Source organism: Pseudophryne corroboree, chromosome 4 (assembly GCF_028390025.1).
Source record: "Pseudophryne corroboree isolate aPseCor3 chromosome 4, aPseCor3.hap2, whole genome shotgun sequence".
NCBI classification, from domain to species: Eukaryota; Metazoa; Chordata; class Amphibia; order Anura; family Myobatrachidae; genus Pseudophryne; species Pseudophryne corroboree.
This window is the reverse complement of record NC_086447.1, coordinates 607,509,261-607,527,658: the sequence shown is the minus strand read 5'-3', so window position 1 is coordinate 607,527,658 and position 18,398 is coordinate 607,509,261. Positions and strand designations below refer to the sequence as shown.

General features: G+C 43.7%; 1 protein-coding gene across 3 annotated transcripts in view; it reads left to right on the top strand.

Moving 5' to 3' along the window:
• Positions 1-18,398, top strand: part of LYST (lysosomal trafficking regulator) — an 864,675-nt gene that overhangs the window by 557,852 nt on the left and 288,425 nt on the right. For all 3 annotated transcript variants that reach the window (XM_063917604.1, XM_063917602.1, XM_063917605.1), the window contains exons 27-28: positions 8,856-9,005; positions 14,011-14,202. In XM_063917604.1, coding sequence (XP_063773674.1) covers positions 8,856-9,005; positions 14,011-14,202 — 342 coding nt within the window. The remainder of the gene's footprint in view (positions 1-8,855; positions 9,006-14,010; positions 14,203-18,398) is intronic.

Sequence of the window (18,398 nt, the reverse complement as noted above, 5' to 3'; positions counted from 1 at the left end):
TCAGATAACGTGCAAAAGAATAATAGAAAGTCACACGTGATAATTAAGTTCACAATCGGTGAAGGCCAGTAACCTGGAATATGGAAGAAAGTTCTGCAAACAATAAATGAGGCTGGGGTTCACTGGAAGATGAGGAATGAAACTGGAGTACGCAGGAACTGAAGACTGAAGGATGATTACTGCAAAGCAAAAGTTCAAACACAGGAATCCAAAGTAGGCTGTAGGGGGTTAACACTGGAGAGTCGGGTTACACAGGCAGAGTGTAATCACCAGGGAAGTCAGGCTGATCTGCAGAATGGAATTGCAGGAGAAAATCTGTAGTGAAGCTTGTAGGCTGTAATCACAGATGACAATGAAAGCACTGACGATCTTTTGGGAGCTGGGACCGGATATTTATACCTGCTGCATAGCAGGGATTGGCTGAGCAATTATGACAAGGCTCCAGCACCGTGGATAGGAGGAATAATGTCATGTGACTGGAGTCTAACATGGCTGCGCCCATGAACAAACAGAGAAGGGGAATTAAGTACTATAGGGAAGGTGCAACACTTGCGATGTAGGCCGCAGTAGCAGAATAACATGCGCCCAGTGGCGCGCGGCGGTCAGCGAGACAGGAGTGGCAGCAGAGGCCCATGGAGGACGTACATCCAGAAGGAAAATGGTGTCTCAGTATCCGGATCGTGACATAGAGTAGACTAGAGTTTTACCAGTTTGTACATCTGCAGCTTTAGCTAGGTTTTCAACTTCAAATTCTGGTGTCCTGTAGTAGACCACCACTAGCCACAAATATTTGGTCACTTTTAAACATATGGGAAAGTTCCAATAAAATATTAAGTGTTGTGAATCTTTGCCAACTAATATACTGGTTAATCCCAACATAAAGGGTATCTTAGTGAAGAGCATGCAATATAAGTTATCACTGTTTGCGGATGACTTGTTGCTGACCTTGTCATCCCTTTATCTTACTCCTTGATTAAGAGGCTGAATTGGTTTTATATGGTAAATATTCTGGTTACAAAGTCAGCTGTGCAATATCAGAAGTATTAGCATTCCTCCTCCCCCATACTACTTAAACTTTTGGAACTTATCTTTGAATATACAGTTGCAAGAAAAAGTATTGAACCCTTTGGAATTTTCTAGATTTGTGCATAAATTGGTCATAAAATGTGTTCTGATCTTCATCTACTGTAAGTCACAACAATAGACAAACACAGTCTGCTGAAACTAATACCACACAAACAATTATATGTTCTCATGTTTTTATTGAACACACCATGTAAACATTCACAGCGCAGGATGGACAAAGTATGTGAACTCTTGGATTTAGTAACTGGTTGACCCTCCTTTGGCAGCAATAACCTCAACCAAACGTTTCCTATAGTTGCACATCAGACCTGCACAACGGTCAGGGGGAATTTTGGACCATTCCTCTTTACAAAACTGTTTCAGTTCAGCAATTTTCTTGGCTTGTCTGGTGTGAATTGCTCTCTTGAGGTCATGCCACAGCATTTCAATCGGGTTGAGGTCAGAAGACTGACTGGGCCACTCCAGAAGGTGTATTTTCTTCTGTTGAAGCCATTCTGTTGTTGATTTACTTCTGTGCTTTGGGTAGTTGTCCTGTTGCATCACCCATCTTCTGTTGAGCTTCAATTGGTGGACAGATGGCCTTAAGTTCTCCTGCAAAATGTCTTGATATACTTGGAAATACATTTTTCCGTCGATGATAGCAATCTGTCATCCCCAAAACATGATGCCCCCTCCACCATACTTCACAGTTGGGATGAAGTTTTGATGTTGGTTTGCTGTGCCTTTTTTTCTCCACACATAGTGTTGTGTGTTCCTTCCAAACAACTCAACTTTGGTTTCATCTGTCCACAGAATATTTTGCCAGTAGTACTGTGGAACATTCAGGTGCTCTTTTGCAAACTTCAAACGTGCAGCAATGTTTTTATTGGACAGCAGTGGCTTCCTCCGTGGTATCCTCCCATGAACTCCATTCTTCAGTGTTTTACGTATGGTAGATTCGTCAACAGAGATGTTAGCATGTGCCAGAGATTTCTGTAAGTCTTTAGCTGACACTCTAGGGCCAATATTTACTAAAAATCCGAGTTTGTCCGATTTCTGGGGGGTTTTCTAAGTCCTAACACGGGAATTCACTAAGCACAAATCTCGGCAGTGTTTGGGCTGTTCGTAATGGTTTGATTTGCAAAGTTCAGAAATACGAATGAATAGACCATAGGTCAAACGCGGCTGTTATTTCATACAACACGGGTATTCACTATTCATTTGTATTTGGGTGTTAGTCTCTGAGTGGTCAAGTGCGGGTGTATTTTTTTGCGAATCGTTAAAAAAAGCAGCAAAAAAATAGACCTGCTTTTTCCAGTCGAGTTTGGATAACCTTGCACGGATCAGTGAGATCTGTGCATGGTTATCTATGGAAAAGGGTCTGTTTACTGTAAAAACTGGGGAAAAAATTTGCGTGGGGTCCCCCCTCCTAAGCATAACCAGCCTCGGGCTCTTTGAGCCGGTCCTGGTAGAAAAAATATGGGGGGAAAAATGACAGGGGTTCCCCCATATTTGATCAACCAGCACCGGGCTCTGCGCCTGGTCCTGGTGCCAAAAATACGGGGGACAAAAAGCGTAGGGGTCCCCTGTATTTTTGGAACCAGCACCGGGCTCCACTAGTCAGAGAGATAATGCCACAGCCGGGGGACACTTTTATTGTGGTCCTGGCGGCCCTGGCATTACATCCCCAACTAGTCACCCCTGGCCGGGGTACCCTGGAGGAGTGGGAACCCCTTAAATCAAGGGGTCCCCCCCTCCAGCCACCCAAGGGCCAGGGGTGAAACCCGAGGCTGTCCCCCCCCATCCAAGGGCGGCGGATGGGGGGCTGATAGCCAAGTGTAAAAAAGCAGAATATTGTTTTTAGTAGCACTACTACAAGTCCCAGCAAGCCTCCCCCGCAAGCTGGTACTTGGAGAACCACAAGTACCAGCATGCGGTGGAAAGCCGGGCCCGCTGGTACCTGTAGTACTACTACTACTAAAAAAATACCCAACAAAAAACAGGACACACACACCGTGACAGTAAAAGTTTATTACATACATGCACACCTCCATACATACATACTTACCTATGTTCACACGAGGCTCGGTCCTCTTCTCCATGTAGAATCCTCGGGGTACCTGTGAAAAAAATTATACTCACATAATCCAGTGTATCTTCTGTTCTTTGTCTAATCCACGTACTTGGCAAAAAATCATGCCGGAAACCCGACCACGCACTGAAAGGGGACCCATGTTTACACATGGGACCGCTTTCCACGACTGCCAGGACCCCCCCTGACTCCTGTCAAAGAGGGTCCCTTCAGCCAATCAAGGAGCGCCACGTCGTGGCAGTCTCCTGATTGGCTGTGCGCTCCTGTAGTGTCAGTGAGGCTGCACACGGCAGAGATACAATGTAGCGCCTTTGCGCTCTATTGTATCCAATGGTGGGAACTTTGCGGTCAGCGGTTGACCGAAAGTAACCTCACCGCTGACCGCAAAGTTCCCACCATTGGATACAATGGAGCGCATAGGCGCAACATTGTATCTCTGCCGTGTGCAGCCTCACTGACACTACAGGAGCGCACAGCCAATCAGGAGAGTGCCACGACGTGGCGCTCCCTGATTGGCTGAAGGGACCCTCTTTGACAGGAGTCAGGGGGGGTCCTGGCAGTCGGGGAAAGGGGTCCCATGTGTAAACATGGGTCCCCTTTCAGTGCGTGGTCGGGTTTCCGGTTTGTTTTTTTGCCAAGTACGTGGATTAGACAAAGAACAGAAGATACACTGGATTATGTGAGTATAATTTTTTTCACAGGTACCCCGAGGATTCTACATGGAGAAGAGGACCGAGCCTCGTGTGAACATAGGTAAGTATGTATGTATGGAGGTGTGCATGTATGTAATAAACTTATACTGTCACGGTGTGTGTGTGTCCTTTTTTTTGTTGGGTATTTTTTTAGTAGTAGTACTACTACAGGTACCAGCGGGCCCAGTTTTCCACCGCATGCTGGTACTTGTGGTTCTCGAAGTACCAGCTTGCGGGGGAGGCTTGCTGGGACTTGTAGTACTGCTACTAAAAACAATATTCTGCTTTTTTACACTTGGCTATCAGCCCCCCATCCGCCGCCCTTGGATGGGGGGGGGGGGACAGCCTCGGGCTTCACCCCTGGCCCTTGGGTGGCTGGAGGGGGGGGACCCCTTGATTTAAGGGGTTCCCACTCCTCCAGGGTACCCCGGCCAGGGGTGACTAGTTGGGGATGTAATGCCAGGGCCGCCAGGACCACAATAAAAGTGTCCCCCCGGCTGTGGCATTATCTCTCTGACTAGTGAAGCCTGGTGCTGATTCCAAAAATACGGGGGACCCCTACGCTTTTTGTCCCCCATATTTTTGGCACCAGGACCAGGCGCAGAGCCCGGTGCTGGTTGATCAAATATGGGGGAACCCCTGTCATTTTTTCCCCCATATTTTTTTTCTACCAGGACCGGCTCAAAGAGCCCGAGGCTGGTTATGCTTAGGAGGGGGGACCCCACGCAATTTTTTTCAGATTTATAAACAATTAAAACACCTTTTTAAGGTACACAATGAAGCCCTGCACGGATCTCACAGATCCGGCCGGGATTCCTTGTGTTTTGTCAGGCAGTGTTTTACTCATCACTCCCGTAAAACACTGCCTGACATTACGAATCACATCGACATCGGAAAATACGATTTTGGAAAAGTCGGCAGCATAGCGAATGACCGTATCAGGATTCAAAAGTTGCAGTAAAATGCACCCGATACCATTCGAGATCAAACACCATTAAAAATTGCAAAAACACTAGGATATACCCCTAGGATTCTTCTTCACCTCATTGAGCATTCTGCGCTGTGCTCTTGCAGTCATCTTTACAGGACACCCACTCCTAGGTAGAGTAGCAACAGTGCTGAACTTTCTCCATTTATAGACCATTTGTGTTACCGTAGACTGAACATCAAGGCTTTTAGAGATACTTTTGTAACCCTTTCCAGCTTTATGCAAGTCAACAATTCTTAATCGTAGGTCTTCTGAGAGCTCTTTTCTGCGAGGCATGGTTCACATCAGGCAATGCTTCTTGAGAATTGCAAACTCAAAACTGGTGTGTGTGGTTTTTTTTTTAATAGGGCAGGGCAGCTTTAACCAACACCTCCAATCTCGTCTCATTGATTGGACTCCAGGTTGGCTGACTCCTGACTCAAATTAGCTCTTGGAGAAGTCATTAGCCTAGGGGTTCACATACTTTTTCCACCCTGCACTGTGAATGCTTACATGGTGTGTTCAAAAAAAAAAACATGAGAACATATTGTTTGTGTGGTATTAGTTTTAGCAGACTGTGTTTGTCTATTGTTGTGACTTAGATGAAGATCAGAACACATTTTATGACCAATTTATGCACAAATCCAGGAAATTCCAAAGGGTTCACATACTTTTTCTTGCAACTGTATGTGTCACCCTAAGTCCATGAAATAAATTGGTGTCCTAATTACGGAGACATAATACCAACTATTTAAGCCAGCTACTGTATATCCCTCTTTTGCAATCCATTAAGGAGGGTCTGGCAAGTTGGACTCTCCTCTATTTCTTGGACTGGACGGATTAATTACATTAAAAGTAATATTTTGCCAAGGCTGCTCTGTCTGTTGCGGACAATACTGACTTCCTTCCTCTGTGAGATTCAATCGCTCTGCAGTACTTTTATGTGGCTTGGGAAAAAAATGGTATGCTTAGATCTTCATTGGCTACATCCACAGCAAATGGATGTCAATGCTGCCTCTTTTTGAAAGGTTCCATTATGCTGCTCAGTTAAGCCACATTATGTCATGTCATACAGACCCAGGCAGTAAAAAATGTGTAGATATTGTGAGTGATCTGATTGGGGACAAACTGGTAGAATTATTTCCATAGTTTTACACACACCTAAGACCAACCTCCGTACATGTGATTCCTTATGTGAGAGGCACATTAAATGTTTGGACAGATGTCTGGATTTGGCGCCTTACCTGTCCCCCTTGGTGCCTCTTTGGCAACGTCCTCATTTTCCTTTGAGATATACAGTAAGGGCCCATACACACACCCCTGGGCTACAGATGGGATCACCAGGTTTTCCCATTTTTTTCCAGGGACTTTTACTAATTTTGTAGAATTATTTGAGAAGTATGGAATATAGGCTAAGTACCACTTTAGCATCTGCAGATTACTAGCTTTATTCATTCCCTAAGTAAATCACATAAACTCAGAAAATTCAACCCCTTTGAATGCCTTTGCACCTATGATCTGGGATGCTGGTGAGCCATCTCAATTCTTTACTCTGTGTTAGCTGTTCAACCCACTGAGGATAAGGAACTATTACGAGCAGGAATGGGAGAGGGATTTAGAGATGTGTCTAGATGAGGAGGAGTGGTTGGATATCAGGCTGCTGGTGGATAAGACCTCTACTGATACCAATCTTAAAGGACATTCATAAAATGTATACTCGTTGGTATGTGGTTCCCAAGAAACTGCACTCTACTATATATACCTGACAACATCAGACTTATGTTGGCGCAAAGGTAGGCACAAAAGTACCTTTCTTACATATATGTTGGGATTGACCTTCTATTTCAAAATACTGGTACGTAGTCCTACAGATGTGTCCTCTGTGACATTATTGCTGCTGTCATGCCAAACAACCCCTGTCTGTGTGCCAGGCAACGTGAGACTCTGCTAGCATTGGGCATCTTTTTTTGCTGTAAAATGCTTCAAAGTCACAATGCCATGCGACTAGGACAAACCAGGAGACTGATTAATATATATATGCAACATTTGAAAAACAGTGTATGACTATATCTGTATATTAAGTGCTACAATGCAGCCGCTATGATTTTTTTCCATGCCCGGTTCCATTGTGCTTTGTATAGACTCCGTTGCACACAGATATACCAGTGTTGCATAGCAAATTAATCAGCATTGTCTCCGGGTGCATCCTAGTCTCATTGTGTTGCGACTAAGATGCATTTTTAAGCAAAATAAGATGCCTGTTGTTCACATAGTTGCATTGCACCTGGCGGCACACTTGTGCCAGCCATGTCATGCTGCATGGTGTATGAAGACTAAATGCATGACGACACATCTGTATCTTTGGTGCACTGAATGATAAACTCTGTGAATACAGTATATCTGATAAAACTACTAACTCAACAAATTGGAAGCAATCTGTTATACCATCTATTACTGCGCTAATTTATAAGGTATGGTACACTGCTTCTATGGAGTATTTTACCACCTTCCTCCACGGCAAAATAGCTAAGTTCCTTGAGGTATGGGGTCCCTGGCTTTCTCACTAAAATCGAACTTTACCAGGCGTTGCCTATGTGTCTTAATAGGAATTTTACATTGTATTATTACTGCGGACTGAGGGCTTGATGCAGACCTGACCGCTGGTCCGCTGCAGCAGACAAATTCTGATTATCTGGAATCTGTGGCTGCGCAAGGTCCGTTCTGTGCATGCGCAGAATGGGCCTTGTGATCACGGTAACACTTCCCCTTTGCACAGCGGCGTTAGGCGGGTAGGGAGAGGACTGCGTTCCCCCGTTTTCTGAGAAGGGAGAGCCCCAGGGGTCTGCATGTAGACTTCCTGTCCTCACTGCCCCCGATTCTGTTGGTCAGCTGATTTAGCTGGAGTGTTCTCAGCTGGCCATCTGTACGGAACATTGCGATGTTGGATCCCACCTTGTAATGTCTGTTGTAGAGCTGGGATGACAGCTACATGCAGAAGACGTCTCCCGCATGTCCCTCCTTCAGATCGGATGGAAATACAATTCTGCGTGCATGCAGGGTTGCATTTCCATCCATCTCAGAATCAGGCCCTGTGTTGTGTTCTCTTTTCTATACATACAATACTAGAGAGAGAGTGTTGCCTGTGACCTACAGTACCTCCCTCCAACTCAATACCCTCCCTACTTGCTTATCATTAATCAGGCTTGGACTGGCCCACAGGGGTACAGGGGAAACCACCGGTGGGCCCCACTGCCTGGGGGCCCACCTCCTGCTCTAAGGATCAGGTTCCAGACTGTGCACTTGAATTATACATCATACATATGTTACCTTATACTGGACTATGGTGTATTTTCTACAGTGCATTACTGTTGATAATCTGTTATTAATCTGGTACATTATCAATTCAGCAGCTGAATTTACTGTATATATTTATGAAGGGGCCCATTTGTTGCACTCTCTAATGGTTAATCAAACCAATGATGTGGCAGGCCACACCCCCTCTGTGGACTAGCCACACCCCTAAACATGTGCCCCTACCACTGCATTTCCCCGGTGGGCCCTACATGCCCCAGTCCGACACTGTCATTAATAAACTGATGGTAGTTGAAGAATCATACACAAAAGTGGTAATCTGACATTCTTTTATGTCAATGAGATCCTTTATATAACCACTAGTTATTATCTTCATCTTTCATTTTTTTTCTTTTGTTCTTATGCATAGCTTAATATACTTACTGTATGTTAATCTAGTGTTACTTGTATCACGCGTATTTTGCGCTTCTGATATCTTTTTGAAATGTTATGTCGATACTTGAAAATGTCTTCATTTTGTCTACTTTTTCTGCTAAATAAAGAGAATTAAAAAACATGTTAAATGGGATTTTTATGTTTTTCATATTTAAAAAAATATTTCTGATGCATTACATTTTCAATTACCTGCTATTTTACAGAGATGTTACAGTTGTCTTTTGTTCTTCTGGGTTATTTTTGCATTTGTAAACATTTTCACGTAGCATGTTTATTTTTTGTTATTTTCTAGGCATGTCCGTTTTAATGCAGTTCAAAATTTTGCACTCCGCTATTGAGTTCATTAAGACAACCTCAAACCAAGACTCGCAATCTGTTGGCAGTTCATGTAGCTTCCTCCAATTATCTCATGCAAAATATCCCAAGAGTAAAAGTATTGCTGGTAAGCTTTAATGAGTCTAGTTATCAAACAATGCTATAATTAAATTGTTTTATGCAGTTAATTATGTGTGAGTTTGCTATGAACTTTTGGTTTATGCTTTACATTTATTGCTACTACTACAAATATAAAATACCAAAACAATGCTTTGATGCCTGTTTTATTGAGTTATATGTATAGATTATCTCTCTTTGTGGGGCTTATTCAATTAGATAATATATTCAAGACCTTCCTGGAGATAAGGCTTTATTCATACATTATTTTTTTGGGAAGCAGTTATTTAAATTAATTATTAAGACTAAATATACATTTTATGAAAAAAAAAAGTTCTGTTTTGGGAAAATCAGGTATTGAATTGAATATGTTTAGGAGTGAAACAGGATTTATACCTTCCCAAAGTATGTAAACTATGGTTCCTTTGACAACTCTGCCAGCATGGGTTTAACTACAGCTAAGTCCATGAATATGGCCAGAGGCCATTGCTTTATTCAAAAAGGTTTCTTAACAAAAAACTATATATTTTTTTCAATATACATGGTATGGAAAAAATCCTGCAAAGTAAAGCCAGGTATACACTAGACATTATCGTGGACGATGTGCCTGATTACGACACATCATTCACGATATCGTCTAATGTTTATCCATATGGCCATATCATCACTTCCAGGACTTCTTGTTTGTAGTTTTTTTTAGATTTTTCTTTTAATTTACAGATTGACATGTAGAAAACACAATTCACAGCACTGAGTACAAATAAACTAGTGTCCAATAAAAGTAAGAGACACACATGAAGGTTGTTATACATACCTGTATTACAAATATGTAGTTAGGAATGTTTCAAAAGGGAGCACCATTATTCAACACCTCACGATTATACAGGTTGAGTATCCCATATCCAAATATTCCGAAATACGGACTTTTCTGAGTGAGAGTGAGATAGTGAAACCTTTGATTTTTGATGGCTCAATGTACACAAACTTTGTTTAATACACAAAGTTATTATAAATATTGTATTAAATGACCTTCAGGCTGTGTGTATAAGGTGTATATGAAACATAAATAAATTGTGTGAATGTACACACACTTTGTTTAATGCACAAAGTTATACAAAATATTGGCTAAAATTACCTTCAGGCTGTGTGTATAAGGGCCCTCATTCCGAGTTGATCGCTCGCAAGGCGAATTTAGGAGAGTTGCTCACGCTAAGCCTCCGCCTACTGGGAGTGTATCTTAGCTTCTTAAAATTGCGACCGATGTATTCGCAATATTGCGATTACAAACTACTTAGCAGTTTCAGAGTAGCTTCAGACTTACTCGGCATCTGCGATCAGTTCAGTGCTTGTCGTTCCTGGTTTGACGTCATAAACACACCCAGCGTTCGCCCAGACACTCCCCCGTTTCTCCGGCCACTCCTGCGTTTTTTCCGGAAACGGTAGCGTTTTTATCCACACGCCCCTAAAACGCTGTGTTTCCGCCCAGTAACACCCATTTCCTGTCAATCACACTACGATCGCCGGAGCGAAGAAAAAGCCGTGAGTAAAAATACTATCTTCATTGTAAAATTACTTGGCGCAGTCGCAGTGCGATTATTGCGCATGCGTACTAAGCGGAATTTCACTGCGATGCGATGAAAATTACCGAGCGAACGACTCGGAATGAGGGCCAAGGTGTATATGTAACATAAATGCCTTCTGTGCTTAGATTTAGGTCCCATCACCATGATATCTCATTATGGTATGCAATTATTCCAAAATACGGATAAATCCGATATCCAAAATACCTCTGGTCCCAAGCATTTTGGATAAAGGAGACTCAACCTGTACCAAGAAATTAGTTGAACACATTTTCTTAAAGCTTCTTTCAATACTACTGATAGTGAATATAAGGGAGCCATACATCAAAACATTTCTCAGTCCTATTTTCTTTATGTAAAGAGGCCTCTGTCCAGTCCATAAAAATTAAAAGGAGAATTTGTAATAGAATAAAGATATGTTCAAGGGGTCAGGAGAGATCCACTGAGACAGTAACTTTTTTGGCAACTGCTGACAGTTTCACCAGCAAAATTTGATTACCTTAAGGCAGAATTTGATAGTTTACCTGGTTTTGTCAATCGTGAATTCCAACTTTAAAGTATTAGTAATATAAGCTTGAAGGGTCGTCCATAATGCTTGTGTTTGAGGACAGAACCATAAACAATGCATAGTATCTGCATCAGGTGTAGCAACTGGAAGTAGACACCTCACCTAAAATAAATTTACATTTTGGGGTGAAGTATGATATATGTAAGATTTTCTGATGCATCTCTGTATAGGAAATAGAAACCAAAAATGTATTTAGTTTATTATAAGCATCTAAAATAGTTTTCATTGAATGCACAGGAAAATCCACCCTCCGCTGTGCCTAATTCTAAGTTGAGCATGGGGAGAGAGAGACAGTGCATATATAAGTAGAAAGAGGGTCCCCAGGTCTACAATATGTAATTTTGTCTAAACCACATCCCTAAATCTCGCAACTCTTTTACAATAGATTGTACGTAACTAATAGCCTGCATGAATGGAAACGGGGATTTTGAGACATGGAGCTGTAGCTGTGAGCGGGTTAAGGTTTCTGTGCTTAAAAATTGCTAAACGTAACTAAGGCCACCAATATGCCATGTCTTCAAAATAGATGATGTCCTATTGGGTGACCAATCGGATTTGCCCCATTGGTAAAAAATAGATCAACATTTTGATACCTTCAGACTAGTACGAATCAACCCCATGCCCTATATGTAGAGTGCAGTAAAACATTGTTTGACTATCTCCGGAAGAGATTGTGGGGATGTATGCAACAAGGAAACTAAATTCTAGTCAGGAATGAAACCTTGTTTAATATGTCTCCTGGCATGGGTGTTAAAGCCCCCTATCCAATCTACCTCAATTCTATAGTTTGCAGCTAAGGAGTAAGAGTGAAGGCATGGTAAATTAACACCCCCAAGTCTTTATTTTGCTGCAGCTATAACAATGACACCCTCGGACGTTTACTGCCTAAATGAATCTCGTTAATGCTTTGTTTAATAGAGTTACGTATAATTTTGGTGGAATTATGGGGAGCATCTGTAGGATATATAGAAGTCTCAGAAAACATACCATTTTATAAAGGGGATATCTGCCCTGATAGGACAAAGGAAGATGTGGCCATTTTTTTTAAATCCGAAAAAAGTACTTAAAAAAAAAAAAAAAAGGATGGAAGGGTGAGTAGGAATCCTAGGCCCAAATGTATTAAGCCTTAACAAGAGGTAAAGTGGAGACAGCTAAAGAGTGATAAATGACCAGCCAACCAGCTCCTAACTGTCATTTTTCAAACACAGGGGTCTTAAGGTAGGTACACACTAATAGATATATCTGCAGATCAATTGATCTGCAGATATATCTATGGACGGATTGGGCAGTGTCTTGTGCATACACACTGCCCGATCCGTCGGGGACTGACGTCATGAACTGGGCGGGTGTGTACACACGCCCGCCCAGTTCAGCTGTCAATCACGGCCGCCGCAGCATGTGTACGGGCGGTCGGCCGACCGCCCCGTACACACACAGTAACGTGCCAATATATATCGGTAGATATATTGGCCGTCGGCTGTGCTGCGCGGCCGACGCGATACGTCTGTGAACGACGGAGTTTACAGATGTATCGGCCGTACACACTGGCCAACGGACCCGCGATATATCGGCCGTTCAAGAGAACGGCCGATATATCGACCAGTGTGTACGGGCCTTAAGCCTTGGATGGAGATAAAGTACCAGCCAATGAGCTCTTACCTGCCATGTCACAGGCTGTCTTTGAAAAATGACAGTTAGGAGCTGGTTGGCTGCTACGTTATCTCCATCCAAGGCTTAGTAAATAGAGCCCACAGCTTGTGACATCGCAGTTAGGAAGCTGATTGGCTGGTCATTTATCACTCTTTATCCGTCTCCACTTTATCTCTTGCTAAGACTTAATACATTTGGTCCCTAATCCCCAGGTATGTACAGTAATCATTCGTAGCCTATTGAAAAGGGAAGCCTTTTTTGCCACAGGAAAAAATGCCAATGTGTCAGTTTTGGCATAATTTATGTGAAATCCTGCTGCTAGTTCAACAGTATCCAATATTGAGAGCAAATGAGGCATTGCTACTTTCGGGTTGGCAAAATGAAGTAGATGATCACCAGCAAATGCAGAATTTTTTGAGCAATTGTGATGCCGCACCATCTAGATTAATTAAGGAAATGTCTAAGGAGAGGGTCAATAACTAAATTAAAAAAGAGCGGAGAGGGTGGGCAACCCTGTCGCATACCACAAGATAAATCAAAATTGCGTTGATTCAATAAGTTAACAGTTAGAAAGGTCTCTGACGTTTGGTATAAAGTTTTAAAAACATGGATAAAATCAGGACCAAAACCTTGATAATGAAATAGCATATTCAAATATGCCAAAGACACTTTGTCGAACGCCTTGTCCGCATCACAGCTGATAACACTGTTACCCCTCTCACGTGCCTGATGAGTTTTAATCATGCCCACAATGAGTGTCCTCAAATTATGGGGGTTATTCAGGTCGCTTTGCTAATAGCTGCAGCTGTGGACATGCACCAGTCTCAGTAGACTTATTCTCTACCTTTGGCAAACCAGCTGCTTGAGTGAAGCGGAGAGCAGAGGTGTGGTGCAGCAACAATAAAAATAGTTTTGAAGTGGCCCAGCTGGAGTTGCCAGGCGGTATAGTGTGGGGTACAGGCATTAAGGAGTTTGACACTTTGCACTACAAACTGCTGCTCTTTTTCCCCACTGTATTTAGGTAAGCAGAGAATATCTGATTTTTTCTTTAATAGCAAGGTCTTCATTAAACTATTGAACATTAACATTTATGTTGTGTAATTTAAGTTTCCTTAACATTATAACATAACATTTATGGGGGTTTTTATAATATAGATCTACAGTATATATATATATATATATGAAATTTGTATTCATTTTTTGTTTCACTTTTCTAGGTGCTCAAAGATTATCATTTGCACAATCTGATCCATTGTTAATGACCATGCGTTCAGTTGCAAGTAGTGAGCTTACGGAGCTGATGCAGAGAAGAATGAGCCAAGAAAATCCAATAAGAGCCTCTGAAGCTGAATTTGTACAGAGGCTACGAAGACTGACCGTTCTTTCTGTCAATAGGCTAATTTACCAAGGTATTTTTTATTCTAAGCTTGGCATATAAGAGCTAATGGTGCCCAAACACAGTGCGATTCTCGCATGCTATTGATCTTTGTAGTTCAAATAGCATTGAGTCTAATTCAAATAGCACTGTGTTTAGTTTCCCTTGTGATGCACGCTCCCGTCTAGTCCATATCTCAAGGCAAAATAATATGTGCAGGCAGGTATTTTTGTACTGCAGCGCACATAGTACATTGTAGTGTATTCAAAATCGGATGTAGTTCATATAGCATACCCCACTTAGTCCAAATCACATAGCACACATTGTATAGGATCAAATCGCACCTAGACAAATAGCACAGTGTGTGTGCACCATTACTAATTTCTCTATCGTCCTAGTGGATGCTGGGGTTCCTGAAAGGACCATGGGGAATAGCGGCTCCGCAGGAGACAGGGCACAAAAAGTAAAGCTTTAGGATCAGGTGGTGTGCACTGGCTCCTCCCCCTATGACCCTCCTCCAAGCCTCAGTTAGATTTTTGTGCCCGGCCGAGAAGGGTGCAATCTAGGTGGCTCTCCTAAAGAGCTGCTTAGAAAAGTTTAGCTTAGGTTTTTTATTTTACAGTGAGTCCTGCTGGCAACAGGATCACTGCAACGAGGGACTTAGGGGAGAAGAAGTGAACTCACCTGCGTGCAGGATGGATTGGCTTCTTTGGCTACTGGACATTAGCTCCAGAGGGACGATCACAGGTACAGCCTGGATGGTCACCGGAGCCTCGCCGCCGGCCCCCTTGCAGATGCTGAAACAAGAAGAAGGTCCAGAATCGGCGGCATGAAGACTCCTCAGTCTTCTTAAGGTAGCGCACAGCACTGCAGCTGTGCGCCATTTCCTCTCAGCACACTTCACACGGCAGTCACTGAGGGTGCAGGGCGCTGGGAGGGGGGCGCCCTGGGAGGCAATGAAAACCTATTTTTGGCTAAAAATACCTCACATATAGCCTCCGGGGGCTATATGGAGATATTTAACCCCTGCCAGAATCCGTTAAGAGCGGGAGACGAGGCCGCCGAAAAAGGGGCGGGGCCTATCTCCTCAGCACACAGCGCCATTTTCCCTCACAGAAAGGCTGGAGGGAAGGCTCCCAGGCTCTCCCCTGCACTGCACTACAGAAACAGGGTTAAAACAGAGAGGGGGGGCACTAATTTGGCGTTAAAAATATATAAAAAAGATGCTATAAGGGAAAACACTTATATAAGGTTGTCCCTATATAATTATAGCGTTTTTGGTGTGTGCTGGCAAACTCTCCCTCTGTCTCTCCAAAGGGCTAGTAGGTCCTGTCCTCTATCAGAGCATTCCCTGTGTGTGTGCTGTGTGTCGGTACGTGTGTGTCGACATGTATGAGGACGATGTTGGTGAGGAGGCGGAGCAATTGCCTGTAATGGTGATGTCACTCTCTAGGGAGTCGACACCGGAATGGATGGCTTATTTAGGGAATTACGTGATAATGTCAACACGCGGCAAGGTCGGTTGACGACATGAGACGGCCGACAAACAATTAGTACCGGTCCAGACGTCTCAAAAACACCGTCAGGGGTTTTAAAACGCCCGTTTACTTTAGTCGGTCGACACAGACACAGACAGGGACACTGAATCCAGTGTCGACGGTGAATAAACAAACGTATTCCTTATTAGGGCCACACGTTAAGGGCAATGAAGGAGGTGTTACATATTTCTGATACTACAAGTACCACAAAAGAGGGTATTATGTGGGATGTGAAAAAACTACCGTAGTTTTTCCTGAATCAGATAAATTAAATGAAGTGTGTGATGATGCGTGGGTTCCCCCCGATAGAAAATATGGGCGGTATACCCTTTCCCGCCAGAAGTTAGGGCGCGTTGGGAAACACCCCTTAGGGTGGATAAGGCGCTCACACGCTTATCAGAACAAGTGGCGGTACCGTCTATAGATAGGGCCGTCCTCAAGGAGCCAGTTGACAGGAGGCTGGAAAATATCATAAAAAGTGTATACACACATACTGGTGTTATACTGCGACCAGCGATCGCCTCAGCCTGGATGTGCAGAGCTGGGGTGGCTTGGTCGGATTCCCTGACTAAAAATATTGATACCCTTGACAGGGACAGTATTTTATTGACTATAGAGCATTTAAAGGATGCATTTCTATATATGCGAGATGCACAGAGGGATATTTGCACTCTGGCATCAAGAGTAAGTGCGATGTCCATATCTGCCAAAAGATGTTTATGGACACGACAGTGGTCAGGTGATGCAGATTCCAAACGGCACAAAGGTGTATTGCCGTATAAAGGAAGAGGAGTTATTTGGGGTCGGTCCATCGGACCTGGTGGCCACGGCAACTGCTGGAAAATCCACCGTTTTTACCCTAAGTCACATCTCTGCAGAAAAAGACACCGTCTTTTCAGCTTCAGTCCTTTCGTCCCTATAAGAGTCATATCTGCCCAGGGATAGAGGAAAGGGAAGAAGACTGCAGCAGGCAGCCCATTCCCAGGAACAGAAGCGTTCCACCGCTTCTGACAAGCTCTCAGCATGACGCTGAGACCGTACAGGACCCCTGGATCCTACAAGTAGTATCCCAGGGGTACAGATTGGAATGTCGAGACGTTTCCCCTGCGCAGGCTCCTGAAGTCTGCTTTACCAAGGTCTCCCTCCGACAAGGAGGCAGTATGGGAAACAATTCACGAGCTGTATTTCCAGCAGGTGATAATTAAATTACCCCTCCTACAACAAGAAAAGGGGTATTATTCCACACTATATTGTGGTACTGAAGCCAGAAGGCTAGGTGAGACCTATTCTAAATCTTAAAAAATTTGAACACTTACAAAGGTTCAAATCAAGATGGAGTCACTCAGAGCAGTGATAACGAACCGGGAAGAAGGGGACTATATGGTGTCCCGAGACATCAGGGATGCTTACCTCCATGTCCCAAATTTGCCCTTATCACTAAGGGTACCTCAGGTTCGTGGTACAGAACTGTCACTATCAGTTTCAGACGCTGCCGTTTGGATTGTCCACGGCACCCCGGGTCTTTACCAAGGTAATGGCCGAATTGATGGTTCTTCTTCGAAGAAAAGGCGTCTTAATTATCCCTTACTTGGACGATCTCCTGATAAGGGCAAAGTCCAGGGAACAGTTGGAGGTCGGAGTAGCACTATCTCGGATACTGTTACAACAGCAGGGGTGGATTTTAAATATTCCAAAATCGCAGCTGATCCCGACAACAAGTCTCCTGTGCTTAGGGATGATTCTGGACACAGTCCAGAAAAAGGTGTTTCTCCCGGAAGAGAAAGCCAGGGAGTTATCCGAGCTAGTCAGGAACCTCCTAAAATCAGTGCATCATTGCACAAGGGCCATGGTAAAAAAAATGGTGACTTCCTTCGAAGCAATTCCAGTCGGCAGATTTCATGCAAGAACTTTTCAGTGGGATCTGCTGGACAAATGGTCCGGATCGCATCTTCAGATGCATCAGCGGATAACCCTATATCCAAGGACAAGGGTGTCTCTCCTGTGGTGGTTACAGAGTGCTCATCTTCTAGAGGGCCGCAGATTCGGCATTCAGTTTTGGATGTTGGTGACCACGGAGGCCAGCCCGAGAGGCTGGAAAGCAGTCACACAAGGAAAAAATTTCCAGGGAGTGGGATCAAGTCTGGAGACTTTTCTCCACATAAATATAGCTAAGGGTAAATTTATAATGCTCTAAGCTTAGCAAGACCTCTGCTTCAAGGTCAGCCGGTATTGATCCAGTGGGATAAAACATCACGGCAGTCGCCCACGTAAATAGACAGGGCGGCACAAGAAGCAGGAGGGCAGTGGCAAAAACTGCAAGGACTTTTCGCTGGGCGGAAAATCATGTGATAGCACTGTCAGCAGTGTTTCATTCTGGGAATGGAAACTGGGAAGCAGACTTCCTCAGTAGGCACGACCTCCACCCGGCAGAGTGGGAACTTCATGGGGAAGTTTTCCACATGATTGTAAACCGTTGGGAATTACCAAAGGTGGACATGATGGCGTCCCGTCTGAACAAAAAACGGGACAGGTATTGCGCCAGGTTAAGAGACCCTCAGGCAATAGCTGTGGACGTTCTGGTAACACCGTGGGTGTACCAGTCGGTGTATGTGTTCCATCCTCTGCTTTTCATACCTAAGGTACTGAGAATTATAAGACGTAGAGGAGTAAGAACTATACTCATGGCTCCGGA